This window comes from Rhinoraja longicauda, chromosome 14 (genome assembly GCF_053455715.1).
Source record: "Rhinoraja longicauda isolate Sanriku21f chromosome 14, sRhiLon1.1, whole genome shotgun sequence".
NCBI classification, from domain to species: Eukaryota; Metazoa; Chordata; class Chondrichthyes; order Rajiformes; family Arhynchobatidae; genus Rhinoraja; species Rhinoraja longicauda.
In genome coordinates, this window is record NC_135966.1 from 45887873 (window position 1) to 45908232 (window position 20360).

The 20360-nt window shown below is 40.4% G+C and overlaps 1 protein-coding gene across 1 annotated transcript in view; it reads left to right on the plus strand.

Moving 5' to 3' along the window:
- rnf145a (ring finger protein 145a) overlaps window positions 1-20360 on the plus strand; it is a 70001-nt gene that overhangs the window by 40485 nt on the left and 9156 nt on the right. Inside the window, exons 4-8 of the mRNA XM_078411806.1 lie at window positions 1942-2177; window positions 4421-4596; window positions 5126-5266; window positions 6413-6595; window positions 15844-15991. Of these exons, the coding sequence (XP_078267932.1) occupies window positions 1942-2177; window positions 4421-4596; window positions 5126-5266; window positions 6413-6595; window positions 15844-15991 (884 nt within the window). The remainder of the gene's footprint in view (window positions 1-1941; window positions 2178-4420; window positions 4597-5125; window positions 5267-6412; window positions 6596-15843; window positions 15992-20360) is intronic.

Genomic DNA, 20360 nt, shown 5'->3' on the forward strand with positions numbered 1-20360 from the left:
CAGGCTCGGCAATCATTTCGCTGTACACCTCCGCTCAGTCTACCTTAATCTACTTTGTCTTCTGGTTGCTCAGCACTTTAACTCCTCCTCCATTGGCAGAGTGAGTCCCAGTGCAAATTGGAGGAACAGCACCTCATATTTCACTTGGGTAGCTTACACCCTTGCAGTATGAACTTTGACTTCTCTTACTCCAAATAGCCCTTGCCTTCCATCTCTCTCCATTCCCTCCCCCTTCCCAGTTCTTCCACCAATCTTACTGTCTCCGACCACATTTTATCTCTATCCTGCTTACTCCCCTGACATCAGTCTGAAGAAGGGTCTCAACCCGAAACGCCACCCATTCCTTCTCTCCAGAGATGCTGCCTGTCCCGCTGAGTTACTCCAGCATTTTGTGTCTAAATTCGATTTAGCCAGCATCTGCAATTCTTTCCTACATAAATGTTCCATATTTGAATCATAGTTTTTGTTTTAGCTGTTATAGAGAGAATATTAATTGCTTGAGCATTCCAAAACAATGGAGAAATCCCTTCAGTGAAGCCCTTTAAAATATATTTCTAGGTGCTGGATAAATATATCAGGATTCATAGAATTCGTCCCCAATGCCTCCCACATCTATACATAAGATTCACACTTATTGACATTTTTTACAAACAGGCATCAAAAATAGTGCAAAGCTTTTTATTTGTGATGCTAGTTTCAGAAAAATTACTTATGACGAAAGACGCTTTCTGTCAACTTTGAATTAAGGTTGTCCTAAATTTAGATTTAAATCTAAAGCTATTATTCATATATTTTTTACTTGGTCACCTGCATACTATTTGTTTACTACTGCATAATGTCACTGATTTTTGGTAGTAAATGCTTGAAAGTATCATTCTTGCATCCAGTTGTTTCCCCACCTACCACATTGCAATAGATGAAAGATTTCAATAACCTTGCCCTTCATTTTGCTGTATTACTGGCTTGGTAAGATAATTAAGGATTATTGAAAATCTGACCAAGTGTAGTTTGTGGAACTCGGGAGTAATGGTTATAGTGTGTCTCCCATCTGTTGTACATCACATGCCATTTTCTCTTTATAAGAACAGTTTTATGAGAAGTTTCCATGGATTTGCTTGATTATTCATATGACTTGTTACTTCACATTTTCTTTGAAGTAAAAGTCTCAAGCGCAATAAATGCAGCCATTTTAATTCCTTGCAAAGATGTAGCAGTTTCAATTCTCAGCTTAAGCTGAATTAGTTGGCCTCTGTTCTGATGTACATGGGAATGTAATGATTGGTTTAGCATGGTTGAAAACTTCAGTCATTATGCATTACCCTGTGCTCGATCTGTCAGTTAGGACTGGATCGATAGTGAAGACCACGTTCAGAGTATATAATGCAATAATGTAATGTGAGCTTTTGAGTTGGGTCTTTGAAACAACTAATTTTCATATATTAATGTCCATTCTAAATTATAACATTTCTGTATTAGTTGGTCGGCAGTGTTGTAATCTTATTACTCTTTTCACTAATGTGGTACTATTTCAAACATTTTATCACAAATATTACAAAAACTTGCCCTTGGTTTAACATAAATGCACCAAATGTTAACATTTTCTGGAATATATTGGGTCATGATCTCATGCCCTTTTTGAATCTTTCAATAACGTTTGCTGATGATAAAACAATGGGTTTTGGACAAGGTCAAGAATTCTCTTGTGATTGCTCGAGTTACTTCTCAAGCTCTGTGTGGTTTTCAGGAAAGGATATTGCAATTTGCCCCTGTTCATTGAACTTGTACATGAAGAATAACCATATGGGGATGTGTTTTAGGTTTCTTGTTAATTTGAGGTGAGGAGGCAGCATAAGATAAATTTATGTAATGACCATTGTTGTGATATACTTAATCCTTTTGAGTGGATCAGTTCAAATTGCTTTTGTTTTATGTTTGATACAGGGCAACTGGTGGTGTGTACGCTGTGCTCCTTTGTGATGAAGACAAAACAGATCTGGCTATTTTCTGTCCACCTTCTTCCCTTACTGGCACGGTTCTGCATGGTTCCTGTGGAAATGCTCCTTATTATCAACAGATTTGCCATGATATTCACCGGTCTGGAGGTGCTTTATTTCCTGGCCTCAAACCTGCTGGTTCCATACAAGCTCGCCAAATTGGCATATAGGGAGCTGGTGCAAGTGAGTGGAATTCTGTAGTTTAATAGATTATTCAAGACAGAGTTTTAAAATTCTGTATACCATGCTACCTGTTACTCCCCTTCCATAAAAATGTCAGTCGTTCCGTCCGTTTCCCCCCCCCCCCTTCTAACAAGATGCATTTTCTGCACCGTTCGACGTGTTTCCACTGTCAACTGATAGAAGGCCTGTGCTGATGTTTAGGTGCACATTTTATGCTTCTCTGTTAACAGGAGAGATTTTTACTCTGTTTTCTCACTAGAGTCCACCTATCTGTCCAGAGTGCGATATCTAAACTTGAGTTTCGATCTTGATAGCTGTTTCTTTGGTACATTTCTTGACTTGCGGCCCTATTACAAATCATACTCGTTCTGATGACATCTGTCTCTATTTATTGATGGCTCAGTTCTTGCCAAAATTCACCATAATTCTGCTTGTCTTAATGCAGTGTGATTAAAATTTCAAATGTTAAATATGATTTTTTTTCCTTGATTTTTCATTTAATTGCTACAATGGCTGTTTTTGTGGTTCCTTGACGGTTGTTTTCCAATTTGAGGTTGGGAGTCCTCTTAAGCACCATAACTGGCAAATTTAGTTCAAAAATTCTTTCTTTCTTGATTGAGAGAAGCCTGACCAGATCTTTGTTACTTTTTAAAACAATATCTTTGCCCCCTTTGAGATACTATAGCCAAGATACTATTTCCAAGACATATATATATATATATATATATATATATATATATAGATCTTTAAGTTATTCAATAACTGTGGGAATGGTGAGTGGAATGCAATAATGCATTGGTCCAGGAATCATCAGAAAAGAACGTTAAATTTTATGCGGTCGGTGTTATAAGTGGGTATATCATCAAGCAGCCTGTGACAAGGGGAGATGTTCTGTTTGATTGGCACTCACTGCTGCACTCGTGAAAATGCCAAATTAATGGCAATATCATCCTCCTCACTAAAGAACTATTCCATTTGTGGAGATAGAAAAATGGAATTCCATTGGAATAAGTTAGGGCATGTGCCTTACAATAATTATTCTGAGCTATGTTCCCATAAACCAATGGAACCACTTCGACTCACAAAGGGAACAGTTTTATTCACGCATGCAAAACATTTTTCTTGAGGTTTCTATTATTTTAGGGGTTTTTTCTTGGTCTCAATTTGGAATTTTCTTTTTCTATGTTTAAAAGGACTCTAACTTGTCGCATTTTATTCCTCTTTACCTTAATTATTAAGGGGATGTTTAAATAATCATTAACCACAATCTCAGATATTCCATTGAACTCGAAGGGCTGTAACTCCAGAGGCGTACAATTTCGTGCAAAATGTTTGGAACCGAATCTTAAGGAAAAATATTCAAAAACGCAATCATTATATCCTCAAGCAACTTTTTGGATATTAGATTTTGAGCATACTGCATGAATTTGTATTCTGATAGTGGGTTTTCAATTGGTTAAAAATGTGACAATTGCTTGGGTTTTTTATGTTTGTTATTCTTTAGATATTTGATTACCTTGTTCTTGTTGTTATTCTTTAGATATTTGATTACCTCGTTTTGAGAGGTGACTGTCACTCTCTTCTCTACTAAATTTGCAAAATATTTCTTTACATCGCTGGAACAAAAAAAATTGCCACTTCCCTGTCAGCATCCATAGAAGAAGAAATAAATGAGTTTTTGTCTACTTCTGCCATAATATTTTTCAATCCAAAACTCTCAAAAGCATTCAGTTTCACATGAGTAACGATACTCAATGTTCCATTCTGTCCTTGTACCATACAAATTGATTAGGTGCAAACTTTGCCATTTATTGGTTACATGATGTTGAGGTTGCTCATGATTTTTGTAAATTTAACAAAATGGCTCAGACTTGAGTGGAATACTAAGATTTATTTGAAGTTATTATCATTAAGGTATAATTGTGGTATTGCGATTCTTAATGAAGCATGAATGAATGTTGAATGCATATGCTTGACTAGAAACAAAGAACTGCAGATGCTGGTAAATACACAAAAGGACACAAAGTACTGAAATAACTCAGCAAGTCAGACAGTATCTCTGGAGAACATGGATAGGTGATGTTTTGGGTTGAGACCTTTCTTCAGATTGTTCTCTAGCGATACTGCCTGACCAGCTGAGTTTCTCCTGCACTGTGTCCTTTTGACATGCTTGACTTGTGCCTAAGCCAATATGGTAATGATCTAATTTCATTGTTATTTTCTCATCTCTTCCTTGCACATAGGTGGTTGAAGTTTATGGCCTGTTGGCATTAGGAATGTCTCTGTGGAATCAATTGGTTGTCCCTGTGCTTTTCATGGTTTTCTGGCTAGTCCTGTTTGCCCTTCAGATCTACTCTTACTTCAGTACACGTGATCGCCCTACATCTCGTGAGAGGCTTCTCTTCCTCTTCCTTACAAGGTATGATTTTCTTTATACTTGAAAAACCATTTTGTAGTTGACCTCGTTGATTTTAATGTTGTTAGAGTGGAATGTCAGTTCTTTAGGGTAAGTTGAAGATTATTACCAATAAAGAATTAGAACAGTATTCAAAGTGTTCTACACACTGCAGTTAATACAAAAAGCTTCTGAATAAAAAAATCAAGTTTGCCTAGTGTTTGCCGAGAACATCTAAGTAAGGTAAATTATTTTAAATTTATTAATGTAACCTACTTTGTGAGTAGCAATTTAGCAATATCACAACTATTAACTGTTGTGATCCCTGGTCTCTTCCTTATGTTTTTGAAATAATGTTGGGAGGTCAGCATGCAAGTTAAAAATTGTTAAGACAAATTTATCACTTGTAACCAGTGTGAAGTACGAGAAAGGTTCATTGCTAAAGTAAATACTTTGGAACAAACCATTCTAGACAGTGTTTTGTGTTACTGACAGAATTATTAAAGGTTGCAACTTTTCAATTGTCATTCAATAACTAATGTTTTTGTTGCAGTATTGCAGAATGTTGCAGCACTCCTTATTCTTTGCTGGGCCTCATGTTCACAATCTCCTTCATTACTCTGGGTGTCCTCACACTTTGCAAATTCTACCTTCAAGGTTATGGCGCTTTCATGAATGACAATCTAATGCACAGGTGAGAAGTACATGTAAGTTCTGTAAATAGGTCATATGCTTTGGGGGAGAAAAAAAACTTTTAACTGTTTGGAAAACCTTATAGAAGTACCGGTGAGATTTTCTAACTTTTGTAACATCAACACAAACAATGAGACATGACTTGAAGAAGTTTCTTCAACCTTCTAAGATCAGAATCACTTGCTGAAAGACAAAGATGCACCTGGAAATTTCTGGAGTGCAAAGAAGAAATTTAGCACTTAGATAGTTTATAAGATTCTTTACAATAAGAGTCAGTTGCTTCTGAAACTGTTTGCCTCTAAGTCAATCATGTTCTCAGCACATTTTGATTTAAAAAAAATTGTGGTAGGCCTGCAAAACATATTGTACATGGGGATGAACCAGATTAACAATACAAACAAGTTCCAAGTGACACTGTGCATAATTTCTGAACTTGCTTTGGAATTCCTCACCACTGTCCTTTTGGTTATGCTCCTTGCACAGTCTGGTAGTAGCATGCCAATGACAGCAGTTTGTGAGCATTTATGCTGGAAGATCTAGATGTTGAGCCGGGGATTTATTAGACCTAAAGGAAGCCCTCTTACTATTCCTTAGGGCAAACTGAGAACTAAGATCTCGTTGAAAGCCTTGCCATAGAGTTGAGATTGGAAATCCAGCTTAACTAATTATGACAATGAGTATAACTTCAGATAGTCGCTGCTTTCCCTCTCTATCCCCTCTCTATTCCCTCCCCGTTCCCAGTTCTCTCACTAGATCCTATCTTTGTCCCACCCCCTCCCCTGACATGTGTCTGAAGAAGGGTCTCGACCCGAAACATCACCGATTCCTTCTCTCCAGAGATGTTGCCTGACCCGCTGAGTTACTCCAGCATTTTCTGTCTACCTTCGATTTAAACCAGCATCTGCAATTTTTTTCTTACACATGACAATGAGTATTGCTCACAGTGAAGGAAGTCTCACTGTATTATTATTATTAAGCAAAATTAAAATTAGTTTTTTAAAAAAATCCAATGTTTGTAACATATCTAGTAATCTTTTTGCTTCATCTCAAATCTTTTTAACTTCCAAAAAATTATCAACTGTTGTTAGAACGAGAAGCACATTAGGTATTAAATTTGTACTGAGAGATTTTATTTTTAATTTTCCAGAGGGATGACTGAAGGTATTACATTGCTGATCCTAGCTGTACAGACTGGCCTGATTGAATTACAGGTTGTGCATCGAGCCTTTCTGCTGAGCATCATCCTCTTTATTGTGGTAGCTTCCATTCTTCAGTCAATGTTAGAAATTGCTGATCCAATTGTTCTTGCACTTGGAGCTTCAAGAAACAAGTAAGACAGGCTTAGAATTCTAGTACCTTGCAAATTGAGGTGGCAGATTTGGTCCATTGCGCGTGTTGGCTTTCTGAAAAGCATTTATTGTCCCTTCATAATTTATCACTTGTTTAAAGTGTAATAACTCTGCCATCTAATTGCACTGGTGTTTAAGTTGCAAAGTTGTTCCATTAATATTATGCCTTCCCTTTCCATTTCATATTGCAGGTTGAACACCGATTTTTCAGCACCATCGGTTCCAGAGCCTTTCTGGATTTCAATTTTTCTGGAATAACAGAGGTCATGTGATAATAAAACAAAAATACACCACTGGCCCGCTAATGACACCTATACTGGACTCGTCGAATGTCCCTATCCGGCTATCTAGCAAGCTAAACAATTGACCCAATAAAGACCAGTAGAGACGAGCTGTCGTTTGATGCTTTACTGAATTCAAATGTGAAACTGTAACGTTTAGGCACAAAAAGAAATAATATAGGGTTTAGTTACATTATACGTTTAGTATAGGAACATATAAAGATGATGTCACTAAACATAATTACTTACAGACATTGCGTCTAACAAACTCTGAAGTAGGATGGCAGCAGATTACACACAGGTGAATTACACTGTCTACACCATGAGGTTATCCCTTTCTGAGCTGCACTTCCTGTTTATGACAACTTCCTGTCTATTAGGGAATGAAACTTTAAGCTGCGGTTCCAGAACTTCCGGCAGGTAACAATAATGCATTTAAACAAAATGCAGTCCAGAACAACACCCCTCCCTTGTCTCTAAAGCGGCATGAACTGCCAGAAACGTAAAAAAACAAATCTAAAATATAACCTGAATGTGAATGGAATAACCTGCTAACCCATCCCAGGCTCGTACAGTCTCCACAACAGTTTAGAGCCACTGGTATCGACACCACTCCTGACTCGAAAGGTAGACCAGCGTAAGGACACCAAGTGCTGGGGTTATTCAGTGGGTCAGGATCTCTGGAGAATGCGGATAGGTGTCATCCGGACCCTTTCTCAGGCTGATTCAGTCGGCGGATTTACTCCAGCACTTTGGGTTTCAGTGTGACCCCCTCGGTCACCATGGGGCTCCCTCCCCTCTCACCTGCTGTCGCTTTGAAGGTGGAGCATGTCAGCGACTTAAACAAACAATCTGTTTGACATCCCAATTTGCCAAAATGGATAATAAGAGTAACATAAAGGTTGGACACTCAAAAAAACACTAGCAAGTTATGATAAAATAGTCTTCACAGTAACACGAGGAAAAGTAATAGTTGGAGAAATATGAGCACCTTGAAATAGATATAAATGAAAAAAAAGCGTTGAAAATCTGTTGTGTCCTATTTACAATTTAGGAAAAGAATAGGTTATCTGATATCTTAATACTATATCAGTCATGGAGATAAAAGAAAATCGCCCCAACAGGAATTTGGTTCGAGATGAGATGACTCTACTGGGTTCATTGCTAAAACAAGGCAAAAGGCATGAGTACAGTAAACCCTTGCTATAATGGACCACACGGGGGGGGGGAGATGGTATCCCTTATTACTGATTGTCCACTATAATGGAATAAGGGGGTTAATATGTACAGTACTAATGGAAAAACAGCCAGTAAACATACACTACACGATAAACAGTAAAGGACACAACACGCACAATACCTTGGGATGGCACAGTGGCGCTGCAGTAGAGTTGCTACCTTAGCGCCAGAGACCCAAGTTCAATCCTGACCTCGGGTGCTCCCTGTGACAGCGTGGGTTTTCTTCCGGGCACCCCAGTTTCCTCCCGTGTTGCGGATTTGTGGTTTAGTTGGCTACTGTGGCTTGTGTGGGTTCTGTGGATCACTGGTTTATCCTGCACACTGAGTTGTCCCCAGTGTGTGTGTGTGTGTGGTGGAGCTGGCGTGCCGGAGGATGGGGGCCTGTGCAGTCGTGGGAACACATGAGGCCGGGGATAGATCCAGGTCTCTGGTCCTGTGGGGCAGCGGTTCCCGAAGGACATTTGGGCACATCTTTACGGTGGGTGGGTGGTGGGGGGGGGGTGGGGGGAGGTGTCCTGGGGAAACTCACGAAGTTACAATGTATTTAACTTTGCAAAGTGGGTGGAACCACTGTGGTAGTTCTATTCTACACGCTGAATTGTCCCTAGAGTGTCGGAGAGAACTAGTGTAAGGGTGATTGCTGTTCAGCATGGACTCAGTGTTCCCACATTGTATCTCTAAACTAAGCTAAATGATTAAATAATACTATTTAAATGTGCAGTTCTCCTAAGTACTTAAAACACTTTTATTTGTACAGTAATGCCGGGTGGCGCCGTCAGTGATGGCAGCCTCGCCAATGGTCTGTCTCTTCGTCTTTTTTGTTATTTTTAGTATGTTTTAAAAAGTATGTGTTAATGTTCTCTGGTTTGTTTTATGTGGGGGAGGGGGAGGGGGAAACTTTTTTCAATCTCTTTCCTTGCCGGAGATGTGATTATTTTTTTTTCCCGGATCATATCTCCGGTCGCTCTACCACCTAACATCATGGAGCTGGCGGCCTTGTTCGAGACTGACTTTGAGCCCCACCACGGGGCCGTGGACTTACCATCGGCGCCTGCGATCCCTTGCCTGGGATTGACGCTCCAACCGCGGCCTGCGGATTTCAACATCGAGGAGCTCGCAGTCACGGGTGGACACTGATATCGGGAAGCTCCAGAGTCACAAGAGGTTCGACCAGTCCCGACCCGGGGTCTGGTCGCCCGGCACGGGGAAGCTGAGATCCCCCGATGCGGGAGCTTGATCGCCCCGATGCGGAGGGCGCGACCACTGGCTAAGGGAGCCAAGATCATCCCATCAGCGCAAGGCTTGAGGCCTCCGACTGTGGGAGGACAAAGAAGGGAAGAGATTGAATTTTTTTTTGTGGCTTCCGTCACAGCGAGGAATGTGGAGGAGCCACTGTGGTGGATGTTTATGTTAAAATGTATTTTGTGTGTTTCGTTGTTTTTATTGGTATGACTATGGCAAATCAAATTCCTCATATATTGCAAAACATACTTGGCTAATAAAGTATGATTATGATTATAATAAGGACAGGAGAAGAAACAGCAACATCAATGTACAATATCTGTATCTCAAACCTAAACTAAACCAAGACTTGCTCCATCCACTTGGTGGTCATTCCATGAAACAGCAAACTCTGTTTACAGCAGGTTGGGTCTGCGATAACCGAAACCCGTTATAACGGGTTCTTTAGTATATTGTCCTCGTTATTGTGAGGCTTTAGTATATTGGGTTTCGCATTATAAAATTCAACACCCAGTTTGCTGTGAAATGTTCACTAAAAGTCAGCAACATTGGATAGCTGGGCAAACAAGTTTTGAGAGAGGGGGTAAGGAGAAAGGTTGGGGGGGGGTGAAGTTTGCAGTGGAAAGGGGAGATGAACAAAGATTCAACTTTTTCCAGAATAGGGATCTGTAAAATGGTACTCAGATTTTGCTCTTTTTACTGAAGCTTAAGAGCAATTTGAATAGCAATGTGTTCACACGACATGGACGGGATAGCACCAGGTTAGCTGTAGCTTAGCTGGCATTGAGACTAAGAGGTAACTTGTTATGTTCATTTGCAGCCTCATCAGATATAATGCAGAATTAAATCTCGTGCTTCGTATTGTCTTGAAACTGACTTTGGTTGATTATCAGAACCCAGACCAGGTAGGGATTTGAGCAGTGATCAGACTCAGAGTGGTGTACATGAGTTCCTTGCTTCCATTGTTCTGTCTCCATGCTCCTTCCCCCTTGGAATATCTCTGCCAATATAAATCTGTTATATAGATTTAGCAGTAGGTCTCATGAGGCCATGCATTTATCAGTGGTGAGGCAAATGAAATTGGGGGGTATTTAAGAGGAAAGATGCAAGAGAAAGGGCAGTTCCAGCCCCTAGACAGATTTAACTTCTTGATAACTTTTAAATTGCATCAGTGGAGATTATAAAGCCAAAGCAGCTTTTTCTGGTCCATTTAAATTTAGAGGCGAAATGTTTCCCATTAGACCATTCAAAGGGATTAGTATCCTGTTGTTGGTTTACTGTGCAATTAAAACCACAATTAACTTGCAATTATCTTTAATTGCGTGATTAATTGTGATTAAATTTTTTAATTACTTTAAACCTTGGGGAAAAAATACCGCTTAGGTTATTGAGCCTTCATCGGTACATTTTATTCCATTGTTTTAATGTAGAGGTGCTTCAGCTGTAATCTTCACAAATCCTACTGATCTGCAGATTGTTGTTTGAGAAAGGCAGTCCTTGGATTGGTTGAGTGAGTCTTTCTGTCGGAGCAGGAGCGGGAGATTTCAAAAGTCAGACCCGATGTCACAATCCTAACAAAAGATCGGTTGAGTGATCAAAATTGTCAAATTAAGCAGCTAATAAAATGAAGGCAGGATGTTGCGGACGGCGATGTTGGGGGAGAGGTTGCTTGAAGGAGGTGGTGCTGTGTTGACGGTAAGTGTGAGGCTTTGGCGAGGAGGCTGGGCAGAGGGGACAGAAGGTAAAGATTCAGTCTGGTGTTTGTTGTGTGAGATTCTCTTTTGCTTTTTTTTCCCCCTCTAAGTTTTAGTGCAGCAGTGAATGCAGGTAGAATGGTGCAGTTTTCTTCCTGCAGGAAGTCGGGGAATCTGCTGTTGTCCCAGATGAGGGAATTGTGGAAATTGTATCCTGCTTTCAGCTCCTTGCAGGCTGCGTCGTGGAACTGAAGCTGCAGCTGGATGACATCGGGATCATCTGGGTAGGAACAGGAAGTTAGTACAAATGAATGCGTGGCCGAGGAGTTGGTGCAGTGGGCAGGGATTTTGTTTTTTGGATCTTTGATAACTCTTCCTGGGCTGAGGTGACCTGTACAGAAGGGATGGGTTGCACCTGAACTGGAGTGGAGCAAATATCCTGGCTGGCAGGCTTGCTAGTGCTGCACAGATGGGTTTTTAAACTAGATTGGCAGGGGAGGCGGGGTCCAATGCAGGACTGAGGCAATTGAGAGGCTGGATCAAATGTAGGACTGAGATAGCTCATCCAGTGAGGTTATTTGTTCTATTTCCTGTTGGTTAGGGTGGAGCTGGGAAATAAAAAGGGGAATGGTCATCTTGTTGGGAGTATACAATAGACCCCGAAATAGTCAACGGGAAATAGAACAAATATGCCAGGAGATTAGAGGCAGCTGCAAGTATAAAAAGGTGGTTATATTTGGGGATTTTAACTTTCCTAATGCAGACTGGGACTGGCATAGTGACAAGGAGTTGGGGTAGAATTTATTAAATGTGTTCAGGAAAGTATCCTCTGTCAATATGTCGAGGGCCCTACAAGGGAGAGGGCAAAGCTTGATCTACTCTAAGGAAGTTGCGAAAGACTAGTGACTGAAGTGTCTGTGGGCAAGCCTTTTGGAATCAGCGACCACTCTTCTATTGGCGTTAAAATAGTTATGGATAAAGACCCGGCAGGCCCACAAGTTAAAATTCTGAATTAGACAAGGCCAACTTTGATATTAGACAGGAACTTGCTAAAGTTGATTAGAGTAGGTTGTTTGTGGGCAAAGGGAAGTCTGGACAGTGGGATGCTTTTAAAAGTGTAATTACAAGAATTTAAGGTGGGCATCTTCCTGTTAGAGTGAAGGGCAAGACATGTGGGAGTAAAGAAGTTTGGTTGATGAGAGTAATTGAATCTCTGGTCAAGAAAAAGGAGGAAGTATGGGACAAGTATCGGCAGCTGGGATTAAGTTTATCCCTGGAGGAGTTTTGATATCAGCAGGATAAAAAGGGCAGGAGATAACTGGCAGATGCTATTAAGGAAAAGCCAAAGAAATTTTATGTATATAAAGGAAAACAGGGCAAAGAGAGAGAGAATAGTGCCCCTCAGAAACCCAAGTCAGTTAAATAGTATGGGATCCAGATAGAGCTAGTTGACTGAATAGAGAATTGGCTTCATGGGAAGAAGTGGGGGGGGGGGGGGGGGGGTTTCCTCGGGGATCGGGGGTCTAGAAGGCTTTTGGTACATTGGCCTTTGTCAGGCAGGATACTGAGTACAGAAGGTGGGATGTTATGTTACAGTCTTTAGTGAGGCTGCATTTGGAGGATGAGTTCAGTTTTGGTTGCCCTGCTGCAGGAAGGATGTCATTAAGCTGGAAAGAGTACAGAGAAGATTTACGAGGCTATTGCCAGGACATGTGGGCCTGAGCCACGGGAGGTTTGGGCAGGCTAGGACTATATTCCTTGGAGCACAGGTGTAATCTCATAGATGTATATAAGATCATGAGGGGAATAGACGGTAAAAGCAGGCGTCGTTGAGGCAGGTACCATAAAAACATTTGACATTTGGACTGGTACATAGTAGAAAAGGTTCAGTTATATGGGCCAAATGCAGGCAGGTGGCACTAGTGAAGATGGGGGGGGGGGGGGGGATCTTGGTCAGCGTGGGCAAGTTATGCCGAAGGACCTGTTTCCGTGTTGTATCACCATGACAATTAAGTTTCTTTTGAAAATTATGCATTGCTGTGCTCTTGAAAAGAGGTGATCTGATTGATTTTTTTGTGATGTTTAACTGCAGTGCACAGGAAATTGAATTTTATTTATTTGATAAAATCCATTGTAGGAAACTGTTTGCAAAAGCTCAACCTAATGGCCAACTTGAATAACCTATTGTTTTCTACCCTCTCCCCCTGCTGAATTTGATGTCCATCTTGTCAGTGGTGGCATTGTTGAGGTGATAAAGAGGAAAGAAGATAAGACTTTATTGCCTTCCATCACAGTGAGGAATGTGGGGGTGCTGCTGTGGTGGATGTTTATGTTAACTTCTGTGTAGTCGTGTGCCTTATTGCTTTTTTGGTATGACTGTATGGCAAGTCAAATTCCTTGTATGGTTTTTACATACCTGGCAAATAAATTAATTACATTACAATTACAATGTATTGTCTCGTAGATTTTGGAAGTGTTGGAAATAATTTTCAGTGATGGGTAGATGTCCAATTGATCTATCTATGATTTGTCAATTGCTGGCTAAGGTGATGTTACTAATCACAACTAATTTGTCTAATGATTGTAAATTTGTCTGACGTTATATAAGTCATGTTCATTAATTGCATAGATCCAGCTTGGCTTTCCTCGAGTGACCCCTGTACTGTATTAGCAGTCCGGAATCATTGTTGAGATGAAGTGCAATGTTTTTCATCTTGATTGATCAGTGAAACTTAAAATATCAACCATTGTCACGACACCCAGGCAGGATATTGAAATCAAGGCTGAGATCAGATTGCTTATGGCCACTCCTTTCTCTTACTCTTTATGAAAATGCTGCTTGCCTTACCGTGAAATCTTTAATGAAGCATAGGACTTGGATCATGGCTGCAGTGGTGAGGCTTCTATGTTGAGGGAAAAGAGGCAGATGAGAGCGGGTCTCTCCGTTAATTTAGCTTCAGTGCATTATGGCAAGAATATCTGGAACTTGTGGGATTGTCTGGTTGTCTATTGTTTTAGCAACATGATGAATTTGGCATACTTCTGTTCCATTGACAACATTACACTTTTTTGGATGACTAAAAAAGGCTAAGCAAATCACTTGGCCTGAAATGTGTCAAATACTCAAGGTAAATCCAGTAGCTTCTTTCTGGTGGCACTTGCGTTTCTTCCATTGCTTCTAGGGAGGAAGCAATGAATTTCACAGGGCCATACAACGAATTTTAATAAAAAGCCAAAGTGCTGGAGTTACTCAGTGGGTCAGGCAGCATCTCTGGAGAACATGGAGGGGTGATATTTTGGTTAGGGACCCTTTAAATTGATTGTGGAGGGAGGGAAGAAAGCTGGATGAGAGGAGAGGCAGGAAAAATCCTGGTGAGATATAGGTGGATGTTGGTGAGCGGTGTTTTTTGATAGATGGTTAAACTCTTCTCGGTGGTGGTCGTCGACTGGTGCTGTTATTGATCTAATTTTAGCCAATATCTGAATATTTTCTCATTCTTGTTCTGTGAAGGCACTGACCATTTTATTTTGAGTAGAAATAAAAATATATTGTGCGAATGGGCCTTGGAGACTGCCCCAAATATCTCTTTGGGGTAGTCTCCAATAACCACTTTGATCATTACATCCTCAACGAAGTAATATTCAGAAAAATATATTTGCATTAAACCATGTTAACTCTGCCTGTTTGTATACGATTTTAAGTGTCTTCTACTTCATTAATGACATTAATGTGAAAAATTATGATTTAAACAAAAATTTAAATGGCGAAACTGGTGATTAGATGTTTAAACCTGGTTTAAAATTATATGTTGGTCAAATCATTTTCCCTGCTCTTGCTTATCCTCTGACTAAGAGTAAAAGCATAACTTATATACATAGAGCAGAACAACCGAAACAGACTCTTTAACATCCATATCTTTCCATTTTCTGCAGATCCATTTGCCATCTAAAAAGTCTTCTTAATGCCACTATCATATCTTCTGCCACCACCACCACTGGCAGCCTATTCCAAGCACCCACCACTCTCCCCACACATCTCCTTTAAACTTGGCTCCTCTCATATTAAAGCAGTGCCCCTGAGTCTTTGACATTTCCACCCTGGTAAATAGGTTCTGACTGTCCATGCCTCTCATAATTTTATATACTTCGATCAGGACTACTCTCAACCTGCGACATTCCAGAGAAAAATTCATGTTTATCCAACCTCCATTTGTTGCTAATATCCTTTAATCCAGGCAGCATTCTGGTAAACCTCTTCTGCACCCTCTCTCCAAAGCCTCCACGATCCTCCTGTTGTGGGGCGACCAGAAAGGCGCACAATACTCCAAATGCAGTCTAACCAAAGTCCTTTAAAGCTGCAGCATGACGTCTGAATGCTTATACTTGATGCCCCTCAATAATTTAGAGAATTGTGGTATTAAATTGTCTGTTTAGCCCCCTTGGGTAAGTTTGGAGCCTTGGGTATGGGCACAAATTTAGTGAGGATTATTGATCTTTACCACAAATCAAAGTTTACATTTCAGTATTCAGACTTAATCACCAGGGAAGGAATTTGTTCAAGTCACAATGAAGAAAAGAATTGTTAAGAGTGTGTGTAAATAGGACTGAGTCGTCGTAGTTTGGAAACGGGATTACTGGGGCCATGAACAGAATAAACATCTGTGACTTCATCCTCAAAATCGGACTGAATGTATGGTGCTATTTTAAGCACAAAGCATTTTTCAATAGCGAAATTTAATATAACGTGCTTATATCTTCTTTGCTTTCTTTCAGGAGTCTGTGGAAGCACTTTCGAGCAGTCAGTTTGTGTTTGTTTTTGCTGGTGTTTCCAGCGTACATGGCCTACATGATTTCTCAGTTTTTCCAGATGGACTTCTGGCTGCTTATCATCATCTCCAGCAGTGTTCTGACTTCATTGCAGGTAATGGATCAATTTCTATTTTGCAATCCCATTATGATGTTTTGCCATCATTGCACTGCAATGTCCTCATAAAATATGACCTTTCAAATCATTTAATTGTCATGCTGCAAGGTACAGTGTATTAACAAGCTTCCAGTGACATTTTGATATATTGAAGGATTTCTATAGAAAACAGGCACATGGTCCTTCTAACCTCGTGCCTCACCCCATCCCATACCCCAAAAAATCCCTTTTCATAAGAATATAAACAGTATCAAAAATAGACCATTTGCCATACGATCTTGGCTATGATCACCAGATATACAGATTTATTTGTTGTTTTCTTTTTGCCATTTTGTTCGTGCTCTGAGCAACCTACAGGTATATTTTTTGTCTCCTTTGTACCTTATATAATAGGCTTTCATTACCCATTTTGCTGCCTTACACCATGACCTATCCTGAAGACTTTCTCTAACTTCAAACTTTTCCCTCATGAGATTCCATGCTTAGTGTAAAGCCTTATCAACAGCTCCAGTTATTTGTTTAATGAAGTCCCTAGTCCCAGCTCAATTCAAATGAAGCCTATTCCAACAGAGCAACTTTCGGAGTACTCGTGTTAGTGCCCCATGAATTAAAATAGGTTTCCAGCACCTGAATCTTTTGAGCCATATGTTTAGCACTCTGATTTTATTGATATGTCAGTTTCCACATAGTTCACATATTCCTGAGATTTTTAATTTTGTGGTTCTGTATTTTAACTTGAATCCTCAACAGAACTATCTCTTTAGTCCTATTTATGTAATTGGTTCTCGTATGCTCCACAACAACTTGGTTTTACTCTCCCACTTCAGTTATTCTGAGGCTCAGAGGAAATGTTCTTGCTGATGGCACCAGCTAGAAGCATAATATTTGATGTTCATGCTTGTGGCTGCAGAGAACTGGTGCTTGTTTTTATAACTGCATTTTATCCTTATCACTACTACATTCCTTACCCAGCTTGTATGTTGCAAGAATTTTGCACCCTTTGAAAAATTGCTACGGCAGGGCTCCTTTAACAATAATTTCTGGATCACGATACCTTCCTCAGTCACAGTCATGCTATCTTTTCCCTCTCAAACAACCATTTCTGCAGTATGTATTCCCACAGCTGTGAAGGTTTGTTGGAGCAATGTCTCCAGTCAACTTTCTCCTTCCCTGATGCGTGTGGCCTTTATTTCTCGCTCATCCCCTCTGAGCTGAGTTTCTTCAAGCTGGAGACAATTATTGAGAGTGTGATCAACATAGATTATACTGGTTTCCATCGCCTATGTAATCTTGTTGCAACAAATTTCTTGTGTTGATGTGTCTAACTTATTTAATAATCCAATCTATTCATTCGTTAAATGTAAAGCTTCATCAGCTTTATCCAAGTCCTTTACTCACCGTCCATTTTTTGTATGTTCAGGTAGTTCTGTTATTACACAATTCTCCACGACACAAATTGGACAAAGGACAAATTGTGTACTGCTTTTTGTATTACGCAGATCAGATTGGTTATAAATGTGATTTATATTAGTAACTAGAGAACCACTTAAGTTACTTTGGAAATTGACAAGCAGAAAAAAAAAGCTACCTTGGAAAAAGAAAACTTGTTTTCATGTATCTCGCTACAGTAATCGGATACCATTGTCTCTTAAGGGCACCGTCTGTCAGCTTCTCCCTGGAAGGCCATAGAAAGTGACCAGCAATCAATTCTCTTGACATTTGTGCAATGATGCTCTGTTAAACCATTTAACATACAGTCTTCAGTATTTTTAGCTTACAGTAACAAAAATAAACGGCTATTAAAGACATTTTTATTTTTGATAATCCTGCTGGGAAAAATAATTTTGTAATTCAAGCCTGAAACATTCTAGCCCCTCACCCCCTTTCCCCATTGACCCAATTGTTTTTATAATGCGATATTATAACCGCAGCAGATGCAACACCTGTCCCTTTACCTCCCCCCTCAACTCCATCCAAGGACCCAAACAGTCTTTCCAGGTGAGACAAAGGTTCACCTGCACCTCATCCAACCTCATCTATTGTATCCGCTGCTCTAGATGTCAACTTCTTTACATCGGCGAAACCAAACGCAGGCTCGGCGATGGTTTCGCTCAACACCTTCGCTCAGTCCGCCTTAACCAACCTGATCTCCCGGTGGCTAAGCACTTCAACTCCCCCTCCCACTCCCAGTCTGACCTTTCTGTCATGGGCCTCCTCCAGTGCCATAGTGAGGCCCACCGGAAATTGGAGGAACAGCACCTCATATTTCGCTTGGGCAGCTTGTAGCCCAGTGGTATGAACATTGACTTCTCCAACTTTAGATAGTTCCTCTGTCCCTCTCTTCCCCCTCCGCCCTCCCCCTTCCCAGTTCTCCCTCTAACTTCGTCTCCACCTATATCCTTCCTTTGTCCCGCCCCCCCCCCGACATTAGTCTGAAGAAGGGTCTCGACCCGAAACGTCATCCATTCCTTCTCTCCTGAGATGCTGCCTGACCTGCTGAGTTACTCCAGCATTTTGTGAATAAACATCTAATCAAACTGATTCCTAAACATCAGTCTGGTTGTTTACCATATTGTGTTGCTTATTTGCCACAATAAATGTAAATAGTATCTAACATTAAATCTAAACAATTAAATATTTGAAATATTTTACCAAGTTCCGCATTCTGCCACTGTATGCTTTACTAAAGCACATGACTTGCTACAAGACTTGTGGATAACTACTTGAGGATTTTCTAAAATGGGGGGAGCTTATTCTTTGAGTGCTTAAGTGACACCACTTTGCATCAATATTCATCCAGAAATGCCGTGGCTATTTCATCTTGTCTTCCTGAGGACTCCATTGCAATAAAAACTGTACTTGGTCCACATCTCACTGCAGATGCTGAAAATCCAAAGTAAAACTGATGGAAACAGTCAGCAGGTTGGGCAGCATCTATGCAAAGAGAAGCAATTAATGCTGGTAACATGAAATGGCTGGGAGGAATGAGCCAGATCATCATGATCTGCTGCCCAGACTCACCATTGCAGTCCTGCCCACATACACTTTTTTGCTTGTGGAAGGTTGAACCGTCCGGTTGTATCAGTCCACGAGCAAAGCCCTAAACTGTGACTAGTTCTCAAAGCATTTTGCATGACCCTGCCATGAAATGTTGCCAGTGGTCAAATAGGTCTCTGAAGATAAGAGACCAATTTAAATAATGAAGCAATTGAGAAAACATTTGAGTACCAAAAGCAGAAAATAAAACGCATAACCTTGTCCCACACAATTGAAATATCATCTGTGAGGGATCCCTGGAATAAAATTTGGCTGTGATGTGAATCCAGTCCCTCTCTTTGGCATAATACTGCTCTGCTGAGATCAGTGGCACATTCAATCAGACAGTTTAACTGATAGCATTTGTCTTCCCAGCAGTTCTTGAACTTTGGGCTTGCACTATGACTGTTCAAAAGTTGCAAGTGGTTGATAGTTGCTGTTTTCTTTCAAATCCACTGGCTTCCAGCCAACACAATTTATAATGTGTAGCAAGCTTGCAACCCAGCGGTATGAATATTGATTTCTCTAACTTCAAGTAACCCCTACATTCCCCCTCTCTCTATCCCTCCTCCACCAAAGTTGCACCAGCTTCTCCTTCTCACCCAGCCAACAGCTAACAATGGCCTGTTTCCTTTATCACTGTTACTTTTTTGCATATCTTTCATTCATTTGATCTATATCTCTCATTTCCCTATCCCCTGACTCTAGACTGAAGAAGGGTCTTGACCCAAAACGTCACCCATTCCTTCCCTCCAGAGATGCTGCCTGTCCTGCTGAGTTACTCCAGCATTTTATATCAATCTACAATTTATAATGATATTTACAGTGAAAGCTATGGGAAAAGGCCTGCATTTCTGTAGACATGCATGTGAACTAGCACCATTTCTTGCTAAGTAATCCACTTACTGACATGGGATTGGTTTTCACCAGGATCAATTTGGCTACAAAGCTCTTTATAATCAGTCCAAACACGTGTCATTCCAGAGATGAGGTAATGGTGCCTGTTCTTGAAATTGGCGCATCATAGAATTGCTTGTCGCATCAAAGAGACTGGGTAGAATTGGTCAGCGGAAATGGAGAAGAAAACTCTGCTAGTTGAAGTCAACTTGCACAAAGAAAGATGATTATGATTGTTGGGGATGCATGATTTCAGTCCCTGAACATTGCTGCATGAGTTTCGTATGATAGTCTTAAGTATTTTCATTTTATCATTGCCCTTCTCCCAAAACAAAGTACCATAATTGATTTGCATTATTGATTGGATCTTCATTAGGTGGACTGCAGAAGTTCAAAAATGCAGTTCACTTGTACTGTCTTGGTATTTGGGGAT